General features: G+C 31.9%; 1 protein-coding gene across 4 annotated transcripts in view; it reads right to left on the bottom strand.

The window, feature by feature from the left end:
* The window catches only part of LOC126887133 (nuclear factor NF-kappa-B p110 subunit), a 147,222-nt gene that overhangs the window by 20,601 nt on the left and 112,330 nt on the right, over positions 1-14,291 (bottom strand). For all 4 annotated transcript variants that reach the window (XM_050654491.1, XM_050654492.1, XM_050654494.1 and 1 more), the window contains exons 9-11: positions 12,172-12,363; positions 8,455-8,789; positions 2,842-3,122 (exon numbers count right to left, since the gene is read on the bottom strand). In XM_050654491.1, coding sequence (XP_050510448.1) covers positions 2,842-3,122; positions 8,455-8,789; positions 12,172-12,363 — 808 coding nt within the window. The remainder of the gene's footprint in view (positions 1-2,841; positions 3,123-8,454; positions 8,790-12,171; positions 12,364-14,291) is intronic.

The raw sequence follows: 14,291 nt of genomic DNA, 5'->3' as shown, positions 1-14,291 counted from the left end.
CGTCGGACACGCTAAATATGTCAAATTTATGAAAATAATAAATTTATTACCACATGGCTAATTTTAACAGAATCTACCATAAAACATGTTTACAATAATGTGGTAACCTTGTCGGACAATTTTCACGGGGCATATGCGCAGTCGGATGCGCTGAAGATGTCAATTTCCTGGAATTTTTTTTATTTAGTACCATAGATGTCATTTTTATTTTGTACTGTTTTTTTACATGTGTAATGCATATTGCATCACTTGTCGGACAAAAATAATGGGTACAAAATTTTCAAAAAATTTTCCCTTTTGTCGGAATTTTTTTTTGGAAATTCGAGAAAAGAAACTACAGAAGGATGTTTGTTATTGTTCAATTAGTATGTATGTGCACACATTTTCAGATCAAAATTTTTCCAAAATGTTCCCTCTTGTCGGAAAATTTTTTGGAAAATTTTGGGTACAACTCTACGTCACGCCCTTTTCAATGTTGTACTTAGTGTGTGTACCAATTTTCAGCTAAATCGATTCAAAAGTAACCGAGAAAAATGATTTTTTTGGCAATGTTTCCTCTTAAGGGCGTCGATAACCTAAAACAATTAAGTTTTCTGTTCGTTTTGCCAGACAATTACATTTATTGTTTAAAGAATATAATTACTTGTAACCTACAACTTTTGTCGGACAAATGGTCGTGAAGGTAAGGGATGCACGACCCACCATTGTTTAAAAGTATAGTTTACTAATAAAAATTAAATTTTTTGTCAGACTGTCGATTTGCCCCAATATTTTCGTCGGACGCTTAGATTTTTTTATTTAGAATATAATTACTTATAACCTCCTATTTTTGTCGGAAAATGGTTGTAAATAAAAAATCTGCAGGAAATTGACATCTTCGGCGCATCCGACTACGCATAAGCCCCGTGAAAATTGTCCGACAAGGTTACCACATTATTATAAAAATGTTGTATGGTAGATTCTGTTAAAATTAGCCATGTGGTAATAAATTTATTATTTTCATAAATTTGACATATTTAGCGTGTTCGACGCGTCATATGGCTCAATATTTTTGTCCGACAAAATTGTTTTCGCTGTTTATATCATAAAAACCATTGGTTAAAATAAAATGACCAATGACCAATTGACAACTTCGTGACAGCTTGACAGACAAACGCCCCACTACCATAACGCGCCAAGCTCCAAATTTGTCGGACCCCACCCAAATAACAAGTACAAAAAGTGTCGACGATGTGGTCATAAATAATAATTTTATACAGGGTGAGTCATGAGGAACTGTACATACTCCTACCTCGTATAGAGGCTCCTATGGGGAATAACAAATGACCATTAAAAAGTGTCTGCTCCCCTTGTTTAATAATATACAGGGCGAGTTTCGCATTTTGACAGAAATTTATATTCGTCATAATTTTTGAAAGGTCAGATCGATGTGTCTCTTATTTTGGTCATTCGTTACACTATTACCACCTAATCAACCGATTTATTCAAACTAGAAAAAAATCAGGTCCGGCTTTAAAAAATTAGTTCGTTTGGGTCTTAGAAAAAATTTCACCCTATATACGCTTTTTGAAAACTCTAATATGCATTTTACAAATTAGACTAATAGGCAATTAAAATGGCATATTGTTTTTCCCCCACATGATTACTTAATTTTTTATAAAAAAATCAAATTTGACTATGAATAATAATTAAAAGTTTGGTAAAGTAAACCATACATTTAAAAAAATTTACATCTAATACAAAAATCAATCAACCAACTGAATTATTCAAACTAGAAAAAAATCAGGCCCGGATTTAAAAAATTATTTCGTTTTGGTCTTAAAAACGTTGTTTAATTTTTTTTTTATTTTTATGGTAAAATTGCGATTTTGACAAATTTTATTTTTTAATAAAAAATTAAGTAATCGTGTGGGGAAAAAATAAATATGCCATTTTAATTGCCTATTTGTCCAATTTGTAAAATTCATATTTGTCCAATATCGAAAATTCATTATTCATATCCGATATTGAACAGTATATTTTTATCACCCCGTATATCACATGAGCCAATTTGTTATGGTATAATTACATGTACGGGTTTCTAATTTAGTTCACGAATTGTAAATTGTAAACAATAATTCGGGCAATTGCATTATTTAATTTGATGATCAAATATATTTTTTTTGTTTTCAATATTTGTAAATATACTCAGCGCGTGGCTTGACACCAATACTAAGTGCCACCGCTGAGAAAGAATACACATTTTAGAATCATTCTCAAAAATCACTTCAACCAGGCCAGAGGTGCCTTTAACTTCAGTCAGCAGAATCAATATGTAGTATCATTAGAGTTTTCAACTAAAGCTACAAGTAACAAGTCAACACTCAAAGTTCTCCCGGGGTAACAACCCTTAGTGTCGGTCTTATAAATAAACTCTCGAATTGCTATTTGGTGTTTCCCTTATCTGAAGAACAGCCTCCACTGAGCCCTAGGAATTATCCAATATTAGAGTTTTCAAAAAGCGTAAACAGGGTGAAATTTTTTCTAAAACTCGAACTAATTTTTTAAAGCCGGACCTGTTTTTGTTTCTAGTTTGAATAAATCAGTTTATTAGGTGGTAATAGTGTAACGATTGACCAAAATAAGAGACACATCGATCTGACTGTTCAAAAATTATGACAAATATAAATTTCTGTCAAAATGCGAAACTCGCCCTGTATATTATTAAACAATGGGACGAGACACTTTTTAATGGTCATTTGTTATTCCCCAAGGGGGCCTCTATATGAGGTAGGAGTATGTACAGTTCCTCATGACTCACCCTGTATGTGGGCCCAAGGACTATAATGGAAACATACTTACCATATAGTTTTCAATAATACGTCGAATTTCTTCATTTTCCGTTTTCATAATACCGGCAACGAGTGGTGAAATATTAGTAAAATCTTTAATAGTGGGGTCTGTTTGTTCAAGAGAAAGTAAATATCGAATTATATCCGTATGTTGCTTCTCAATTGCTATTCTTAATGGTACAAAACCATTCTTCGGCTGTTTTTTATTTACATCTGCATTTTTGAAGCACAAAAGCTTGACATAAGCTAATTTATTTGCCTCGACAGCCATCATCAATGCGGTATTTCCATCTGAAAGAGATCAAATTGATTACAGTATATTATTTATAAAGACTTCTTGAAATTTTAATTATTTATTTTATAATAAAAACATTTCAACCGAAGATCATCCAGAATTTAAGTGTTTCATGTTAAAGGTGCGTACTAACTTGAGCATTTTTTCCGAGCGAACCGAACGAGCGTATTGCGCTGTAACAAATTACTCTTAAACTTACGTGCATAGAAATCGGTCCACTTAAAAATTTGGTCATTTTTGATGTCTCATATTTCCTAGACCTGTTGGCCGATCTAAGTGATTTTTTGAACATGTTATAGCCTGATTCTTTAACAATACCAGTGTAATAATATTGTTGCTAAACAGATAAATTGTCATTGTATACCGGGTGTACCAATGAAACTGTGTTTTTTTCTCAAAGTTCGCATCACCCTGTGGAATATTCTAGCATTTATAAAATACTGAAATTAAAACCCAACTATAGCCTCAGGTTTTCTTAACATTCTGTTTTTTGATTCATTCGTTTATGTTGGATAAAAAAAAAGAATGTGTGTGTACTTTGTACGCACGCAAGAAGTTATACTTCTATTATATGATTTCAACGAAATTAATATACTTTAAACAGTTCATTTATATTTTATTTAAAAATTAAACTAATTTTAATACTTACTACTTCTCAAAAATTTTTATTAAAACAGTGCCAAAAATTAAAATAATAAAACACACACAAACAAACACATTGAAAAATGCCACAAATGATTTCTGAACAATGTAGGAAAACATTTTAACTAAATACGTATTTTCTGAAAAAAAAATTATATAATAAATAAACTTACAATCATAAAATGTAGAAAAAAAAAATAAAAAAATAAAAGTTTCCATTGGGGTTCGAACCCGCTTATCAGCGCAGTTAGTATTGAAATTCATTCACCTTAAACTTTTACCAACGGAGACCATGTGTCATCATGTGCGAAGATCCACTAACTAAACGGATTAAACTTTTGACGGTTCTGAATTTAATCAAATTATTTTGATTTTGAATTGCAATTATTTAGAATTGAAAGAAATATTACCATACAACAAAACATAGAGTAAGAAAATAATATATTAGGTGAATCTTGATATAAATTTTGATGGTAATCAAATTATGTAAATCAAAGTATTACATACTATTTTGGTAGGTTCTTTTTAAATTTTCCATATACATAGGTAGGTACCTATGAAATTTTTTATTAGGATACTGAAATATTTACAATTATTACGTACCTGTCGCTTTTAAAAACTATTTAAAAAGTCATTACAATATTATAAACTTTTTTCTCTGCCATCACAACAATAAAAACTAATATACACAACATTAATTGTTTATCAAAAATCTCCATATTGAACAATTATTGACAGATGGTTTTAACACCCAATCAGATCCCGTATAACGTTTATACCATACTGTCTGTGTGCGCATGCGCACAGTATTATGAAATTTTACTCTCAATCGCGCCTAAAGAAGTATAACTTCAAAAAATTAGGTACTTTAACAACTAGACATGTTCTTCATCAATACACGGTGTTTTTAAATAAGTGCGACAAACTTTAAGGGATAATTCTGCATGAAAAAATAATGACAGTTGGCTTTATAAACGTGTGTCCGCAAATGTTTAGTTTCCGAGATACGGGATGTTTAACTTTTTCTTATAGTTTAAGTAACCAATACAGTGAAACGGGTCAGATTTGTAAGTCCTGCTAGTTCCCCTTTAATATAGTTCGGAGGCTGGTTGTTTTTTCTGGTGATTAAATATGTAATTAAAAATATTTATTTTTACTTAGATATACCGTTAAAGCAGGACATATCGTATGTGCTAAAATTAATTATTAATTAATTAATTAATCTTAAATTAAACAACATTTTACACTCCATTATCGAGCTTTAAATCACACACCTATACTCCAGTAAGACATACTACTGAACTAAAAGTTTTGTAAAACTTGTAAATTTCTGAGGGGACCGATTATGTGGGTGTGAAAAACAGATGTCATCAAACGAACCGCCTCTTAAAACATCTTTGACAAAGAATACCAAATTTTGCCGACCTTAAAGCTGTTTCACAATATAAATTTCTCGAACTATACAAACTGACGATTTATTTTATTGCTATAAAACCGGTTGAGATATGCCAATGAAATTTGGTGGCTTTTAAGACGTAGTTATTTTACATTTTTTGACATACAATTAAGAATTTATTATTCACCATTAGCGTGCATACGTGTAATATGACCGATCTTATTACCCGTATGCACGCTAATGGTGAATATAATTTCTTAATTTTATGTCAAAAAATCCGCAATAACTATCTCTTAAAACCTACCAAATTTAATTTGCATATCTCAACTGGTTTTAAAGAAATAAATAAATCATCAGTTTGTAAGAAAAAAAATCAACACCCGTATCTCGGAAAACCAAACATTTGCGGACATACGTTTATACAGCCAACTGTCATTATTTGTTCATGCAGAATTGCCCCTTAAAGTTTGTCGCACTTATTTAAAACACCGTGTATTGATGAAGAACATGTCTAGTTGTTAAAGTACCTAACTTTTTTATTGTCCAACATAAACGAATGAATAAAAAAACAGAATGTTAAGAAAACCTGAGGATATAGTTGGGTTTTAATTTCAGTATGTATTTTATAAATGCTAGAATATTCCAGAGGGTGATGCGAACTTTGAGAAAAAAACACAGTTTGATTGGTACACCCGGTATACAATGAAAATTTACCTGTTTAGCCACAATATTATTACAGTGGTATTGATAAAGAATCAGGTTATAACATGCTCAAAAAATTACTTAAATCGGCCAACAGGTTTAGGAAATATGATACATCAAAAATGACCAAATTTTTAAGTGGGCCGATTTATATGCACGTAAGTTTAGTCAGTACGTGGTCGCGAGCAAATTTCTGCCGAACCGAACGAGTCGATCATTTTCGGATGAGTGTCGGTAACCGCCAGGGCCGGTGATAACGGGCCTGCAAGGGATGCACTGCAGGCGGGCGCCCCTGCTTGGGGGGCGCCAAAATGAGCTTTTTTCTGCTGGTGTTATACAAAATACTTTTTGAAAAAAATCGAAGGGCGCCTATGCTAGTTGTTGCAGGCGGGCACCTTATACCCTAGCGCCGGTACTGGTAACCGCGGAAAGATCAAAAGCGAGCATTTGTTCGTTTGTGCTCAGTGGGTACGGGTGTTTCAATGTATTCGTTGTGTTCGCGCAAATATTTAATTAAAAAAGAACATTGACTCGATATGCACTTAAAAAAATGGAGTGGAACAAAGAGAAATGTTTAGATCTGATTGATTTATATGAACGCTCTCCTTATGGAATCCAAAACACGGGTAACATTATAATAAATAAATAAAAATTATGCTTGGATATTCATAGCTGAAGAAGCAGGATGTACCTCCGAAGCAAGGAAAAATATTGATAGTTTGCTTGCTAATGTCTAGAGAAATTGAATGGGTGATTGGAAAAAGGATAACATTCCTGACAACCATGTTTTTAGAAAATAAAAAAAAAATGTTTTGCGTCGAAGTCGCTAGTTTTACTAAAAACATTTCTATTGAAAACTTGTGTACCTTCATAAGGTACATTTATTGTTAAAGTACTAACAGTCCATGCCTAATAGGTAAGTAGTTATTGATATTTGAAAATACAATAATCTTATCTTTTTTCCACTCAAAATCGAAAACGTGAGTAAAACAATATAAAAAGTTTGCCATTGTATGTTTACTCGACGAAAGTGCAAAATAAACTAAGATCAGCTGTTTCATAGTCATAATATTAAGCCACACGTTTTTACATTGCGTGGATAAACGATAAGGGTTTGCTCACTACGGAGAGCAATGGATTGCTCCCTGGTATTTATATTCGTGAATTTTCGCATTTAAAATAATGTATTTATTTTACATAGCAATCGAAACTATATTATCTATCGCTATGTAAAATAAATACATTATTTTAAATGCGAGAATTCACGAATATAACGAATATAAATACCAGGGAGCAAGGGTCGGAGCAAGGATACAATCCATTCAAAAATCCATAGAAGATACAAATATTCATACAATGGCTATCTCAGTTTAACTCGCCATATTTTTGGAATGTTATCCTTTTTCCAATCATCCATTCAATTTTAAACAAATAAAGTAAACTCGTATATGAGTCTAGTGTCGCCTAAAACCTCAAAGTAGGCGATCATGAAGAGGCATGGTGTTTCGAAACGTTGCATCTTTTTTCTTGCAATTGTAGGACCTACTAGATATATTAAGTCTTCTGCAGACATCCTAGTGAAATTTTTAAAATGAAAACAGTCTCCCAACAGTCGCCGAAAGTCACTTAGAACAAACAAAAAGTTTCTTTTGAATAAGATATGTGAAACTAAGAATCACACTCCATTTTTTCTTCTTTTCCCCTGTAACTTATTAAAATAAACATAGATGTTTTCAGGGACTTTCAGCCCTCGGTAATAATGTAATCTTTCACTCTGTGTTTAAATTTTTCAAAAATACTTATTTTACTAGTTTTCTCAGGATTCGAAAAAAAATGAATGCACTTAATAGCATTGGACCAAGATTTTGCACCTATCCCCTTAAAAACAACCTCCTCATCCATTGTCTTTTTGATGTTTTTATAAAATTTCTTTCTATTTGTAATAAATTGAATACATTGATAACTTGCCGCTTGCCAGTTTCCGAAGAGAAAAGACAAAATATACCAAATCTTACAGGTATAGGAACAGGTAGTTTTTCAAAATTCTTACCAAAACTAATTAAAATTACTGTTTACTTTTGTACCAACGGATGAAATGTATGTGTCTAAATGGTATCATTTTTCCCCTATGGCATTTCTTTTAGATAGAGATGAACAGATAACAACTGTGGAATCGTTTATGACTAGAGAGAGAAAGCTAAGCGCCAGTAGAGAGAGACAGATAGACCACCGACCCGAACTGCTCCGCGTTACGCTATTTTCGGAGTTGGCCAAATCTATGTGTATAAGATCTTTGCTTTTAAGTCAGGAAGGTCTTGACACAACACAACACAGGGTCAATACGTCATTCATACACTTTCGATGCGACGACACGTATAGACAATATCGCTGCGTACGCCGTCCAAATTGAACTGCGAATATCCTTTGTGTTCGTCCCAAAACCCGACAGGCCGTGGTTCGTGACGAGCGACGAATAAACAGCTCGCAAACAGTTCGTCCCGCCGTACAAATTATACGAATATAGCGTTCGCAAACAGTTCGGCTCTCATATTTATATGTACCGACCTTAAAATATTTCACATACTCACCTAGGTTTACCATGTCAATAAAGCCTTTCACCTGATCCACGGAAGTATATCTCGAGGGCCTTAAAAGAGTTTCGAAAATCTCAATTGGAACATTGGATTTTATCGCTATGTGTAAGACAGTGTTTAAATTACTATCTGTAACAGACAGTTTAGAATTGCATAATACTAATGCCTTAGTCAAATCCTTATTATGACACATAACTGCGATATGTAAGGCTGTTAAGTTTTGGTCGTTGGTTTTATCTAATAAATGAAACACTCTATAGACTGCTATTACTTTCAGTAACAGCATAGCCGAATCATTATCTCGAAGAGCTGCACAAACGTGAAGCGCACTAAAAAAATATATAACTAGTTACAAAAAATATTGTATGATAAAATATATTAACAATATTATGTAATATGTATACATATAGTCTAGTAAACATCTAAAATATACAGTCGGTTTCTTGCATCTTGAAACAGCTCGACTGCGAATTGCAATTACTCGGGTGAATGGCAACAGTCATGAGTATCAGACAAAAATTTCACATGTTAATTTAATACTTTCAATACCACCTGTTGAAAGAGATTGAACCAATTGATAAAAAAGTTCACACATTCACTGAACGGTACATTCCATGTCAAATCACTCAGGCAAAAAATTTTGGATCTCCGATTTGTCTGAAAATTGGTATATAGCTTCTGCGGGACGTAAAAATAAGATATTTAGGGTCAAAAATTCTTCTTCTTCTTTTTTCTCAAAATGTTATTTTATGCGATTTTACAGTGATTTGGTTTTTATTTAAACAAATTTGCATTTTCTGTCGTGAACTATCAATGAAAAACATAATATTTTAATAGAAAGGACTCAAAAATGTCATTACATTTCATTATAACAAGTTATTTTGAATCAAAGCAAGTTTTTGATAAAATTTTATAGTGTAAAAAATGTTAAAATACCGCTTTATACATTTTCCTCCACTCCCAAAATACATCATCATCGATTTGGCTGAAAATTTGCCCACAGATAGCCAAAAGATAGGACTTTAAGTGGTTAGAAGGATTTGAATTATATTACAATACCAAAAAAGTTACATGCAGTAATATCAGACTCAAAAGTATATATTAGTCCAGTCGGGATAGCATTTGACCTCGAATGCCGAGCTGCCCAAAATTTTATTTTTCTGATCTTTAGGGGAGTCAATTCGCGGTGTGCAAGTAGTTGGAAAGGGAAACGAGAAACGACCGTGCGCGAGTCGCGGAGAAATATTGCAACTATCTTAAATAATTCATATTGTCAATTGAAATTGTCAAATTTACGTATATTTCATACCTTCTGTCATTGACTCAGAAAAATTATATATTGCTCCACAATATTGATATGATATGCAATTATTATATAAAGGTAAATTTAATTAATTGTATTTTGCTTGCAGTACTGCATTTTAATAACTGATTTTATTTACTACATACAATTGTTTACGTTTGCTAAACATAACCTGCATCTTATTTTTTCTTCTTATTATTTTTTTGGACTATGGTCTTGACAATTATCCAGAAACCAGGACTAATATAATTGGCCAATATAATTAAAAGTGCGAATAAAAGTACAGAGCGTAGAAATAGAGGTCGCTTTGCCGAACTTGCACGGTCCCAATAGTAGCCTAAATTTAAAATCACGAATGAATTCCTCCGTTACGTTAGCCGCCATCTTGATTTTAAAGGAGAACCTGTTTTGCTCAATATCTCCGCCATTTTTAACTTTTCGACCAAAATGGTAGGAACTGAAATTGTTTCAAATAAATCGTATTTACAATTATTACAATTTCTTTTTAACAATTTTTGTCGTGAGGTCGATATTTTCGAGTTAAATGTACTTACAGTAGACGCCTATATTTTTGATATTGTAATATAATTCAAATCCTTCTCACCACATTAAAGTCCTACGTTTTGTCTATCTGTTGGCAAATTTTCAGCCAAATCGATTATGATGTATTTTGGGAATGAAGAAAAATGTAAAAAACGGTATTTTAACGTTTTCTACACTATAAAATTTGATCAAAAGAATTGTTTTGAATCAAAGTAACTTGTTATAATGCCATATAATGACATTTTTGAGTCCCTTCTATTAAAATATTATGTTTTCCATTGACACTTTACGATAGAAAATGCAAATTTGTATAAATAAACACCAAATCACTGTAAAATCGCATAACATTTTGAGAAAAAAAGAAGAAGATTTTTTGACCTTAAATATCTTATTTTTACGTCCCGCAGAAGCTATATACCAATTTTCAGACAAATCGGAGGTCCAAAATTTTTTTTGCTCCAAAATTGAGTGATTTGAAATGGAATGACCCGAACACATTCAGAAGGAAACATTGGCAGACTACATCCGATCTCTATTTGCTAAAGGCGATGATAATGAACCACCAACACCTGAAGTTACGACAAACGAAGAAATAAACATCGAGGAGGGACAGGTAAAGGAAAATTAAAAAATTTAAAATATATAAATTCTCCAGGAGAGGACAGAATATTGACCAAACTCCTAAAGTATGGAGGACAAGATCTGACTAAACTAATACAAAAAATAATAGATCAAAACAGAATACGACAAGAATGGAGATCAAGCATTCTAATAACCCTCTTCAAAAAAGGAGACCAATGTCTCAAAGCTCAAACTTTTTTCATTTAAAGTATGTACGTATGTCTTTTCCATAAAAAAATTGCAAACCATTATCTGCTTGCCTTACGCTGTTAAAAAAAATTCTGGAAATGGAAATTTATCATTTATACCTTTTCATTTGTATACTCTATAAACTGAAGTTTAATTTGTAGAAAAATAAAAAATATTAAAAATAGTCAAGCACCAAACTTAATTTATATTGATTAAGGGAAAATGAAAATGTAGTATGTCAAAGTGTGTAAATAATTTTATTTCCTTAGCTGAGCGCTTTCGACATAAACGTCATCATCGGAGCTAATGGTCAAATACTAAAAAAGTACCGCTACATAGAGGTGTAAAAAAGTGCATCTTAGGAATGTACATTTGATTTTTAAATTTTGAATGCTAGCTTAGTCCTCCGTACAACAGCAAACAGCAAAAAAACAGAAAGAAACGGCCACATACACGTTGCACAAAAAAACATATAAACTTTTTTCATGGTCCGGGTGTCGATATCACCCGTCCATCCTTGGCCTAGTAACAACAGCTGACTGACCAGCTGACAGTCAGTCAGCTGTTGTTACTAGGCCAAGGATGGACGGGTGATATCGACACCCGGACCATGAAAAAAGTTTATATGTTTTTTTGTGCAACGTGTATGTGGCCGTTTCTTTCTGTTTTTTTGCTGTTTGCTGTTGTACGGAGGACTAAGCTAGCATTCAAAATTTAAAAATCAAATGTACATTCCTAAGATGCACTTTTTTACACCTCTATGTAGCGGTACTTTTTTAGTATTTGACCATTAGCTCCGATGATGACGTTTATGTCGAAAGCGCTCAGCTAAGGAAATAAAATTATTTACACACTTTGACATACTACATTTTCATTTTCCCTTATTCATTCAAGTGTGTACAAACTTATCAGTCTTTCAACTATTAATTTATATTGGACCACTTGGCATGGATTGACCCTCTTATAATTTACGCTCTGTAGAAGTAACAAAATAAATCGAGATAAAAGAAGAACTGAAACATTAAAACTATACGAATAAATCCAAAATAACTTACTTGGTACAATTATCTGCATTAAAATACTTGTTTAATATCGTTATGGCATTTGCTGCTGTATGTGTAGTCCTTATAAAACTTCTCAATTCACTTACTACCATTATCGCCATTCTCTTGTCTTCGTTCGAAACTTCCATTTTGATCGGTTCTTGAATTTGTATGTCACGCCGTTGTTTTCTTACCGGCATAGAGCTGTAAAAATAATGAAATAACAATAATTTATAGAACAAACAAGCTGAAAATGCGAGCATTATCATAACGAAAACTTTGTTTATTTACGTATTTAAATTTATAATATGGAAAATTGCTATTATGAAGTTGTTTAAAATTAAAAACTATGTTTTAATGTGCAATTATATCATTCTAATTTAAATGTTGTGAACTATAAAGGTACTTTACTCTTGATCAAAATTCATATTTTTTATATACCTCGTATAAAATTAATAAATTTTGACAGATGATAGTTGCATCATAAATCTTAGACCATAAAGAGCCTTTTATGAAGAATAACTTTTCTTCGTTAAATTAAAAATAAAAGAGTTATACATGAAAATGATGTTGGTATCCATAATTTGAGAAAAATTTTCAAATATTTTCTTTTCATTAGAAGGATAAACATATATCAGAAGATAATTTTTTAATCCAAACAACATTTTATAATAACTGTTTTCAATATCTGTTAAATAAATTAATAAAGATAGGTACTTTACTCTTTAGCGAAATACATATTTTTTGACATATATGTACCTCGTTTATGGTTATAAATAGGTAGTTACATGAAGCTTTTAATTATTGTCTTAATAAAGTAACCGATATTTTTCTTTAATTTGGCGAAAAATGTAATTACTGATAAAGTATAAGAAAGTGTTTTGAATCATCAACAACAGATGAAAATGGAAGAGTCCATTTATTATTAATTACTCCCGTTACAGGGGACGTATATACTGGGGAGGCCGTATACTCGTACAAACCCTTTTTAAAGTTGTAAATAAATTACTGGTGTCAAAATATACTCAAATTGTATGTTTAAACATCTTATTTATTTTATATAATAATTAAATCCACTATCAAATGTCATTTATATTTTATTATTACCTAATTTAAAATTTAGTTTGACATATTGACGAAGTGTCAAACTCAAATTAACTGTGTCGGCAGAAAATAAGTATTTGAAGACGGATTGTGACGTCATATTTTTAACTTTGAGGTAGATTATCTCGAATATGGTTAGAGATATCGAAATGCCGTTTTCAGATTTGGATTCAGAAGACAAAACTACATGAGAATCCATTGGTAAATCGGCTTTAAGTGTTGCAGGAGCCGCGATGCACGAACGAATATGACCGGGTAATATGATCCGTATGCACGCCAATGGTGAATATAAAATTCTTAATTGTACGTCAAAAAATGCGCAATTACTACCTCTTAAAACCTACCAAATTTCATTTGCATATCTCAACCGGTTTTAGAGCAATATATAAATCGTCAGTTTGTAAGAAAAAATTCAACAACCCGTATCTCGGAAACGAAGCATTTGCTGACACATGTTTATAAAGTAAACGGTCGTTATTTTTTCATGCAGAATTACCCCTTAAAGTTTGTCGCACTTATTTAGAAACACCCCGTATTGATGAAGAACGTTGCTAGTTGTTAAAGTACCTAACTTTTTTATTATCCAACATAAGCGAATGAATCAAAAAGCAAAATGTTTAGATGGCCTAAGGTTACAGTTGAGTTTTAATTTCAATATTTTATATACGCTAGAATATTCCACAGGGTGTTCCAAACTTTAAGGAAAAAACACACTATCATTGTTACACCCGGTATAAAATGACACTTATCTGTTTAGCAACAATATTATTACATCGATATTCTTGAAGAATAAAGCTATAACATATTAAAAAAATCACTAAAATCGAACAACAGGTTTAGGGAATATGAGACATTCAAAATGTCCCATTTTTAAGGTGATGCGATACTTTTTTGGCGGAGTGTATATAAAACTATAAATACTGCAAAACTAAAAATTATAATCTATTTGTTAAAACAAGACAAGCTGATGTGGCATTTGGAGTTACAAATATTTCCAGATACATTTGCATTTATTTTGCCAAAACCTG

The sequence above is a fragment of the Diabrotica virgifera genome, chromosome 6 (genome assembly GCF_917563875.1).
Source record: "Diabrotica virgifera virgifera chromosome 6, PGI_DIABVI_V3a".
In the NCBI taxonomy this organism is placed as follows: domain Eukaryota; kingdom Metazoa; phylum Arthropoda; class Insecta; order Coleoptera; family Chrysomelidae; genus Diabrotica; species Diabrotica virgifera.
The sequence above is the reverse complement of the archived record's forward strand: the minus strand, read 5'-3'. Positions and strand labels throughout refer to the sequence as shown.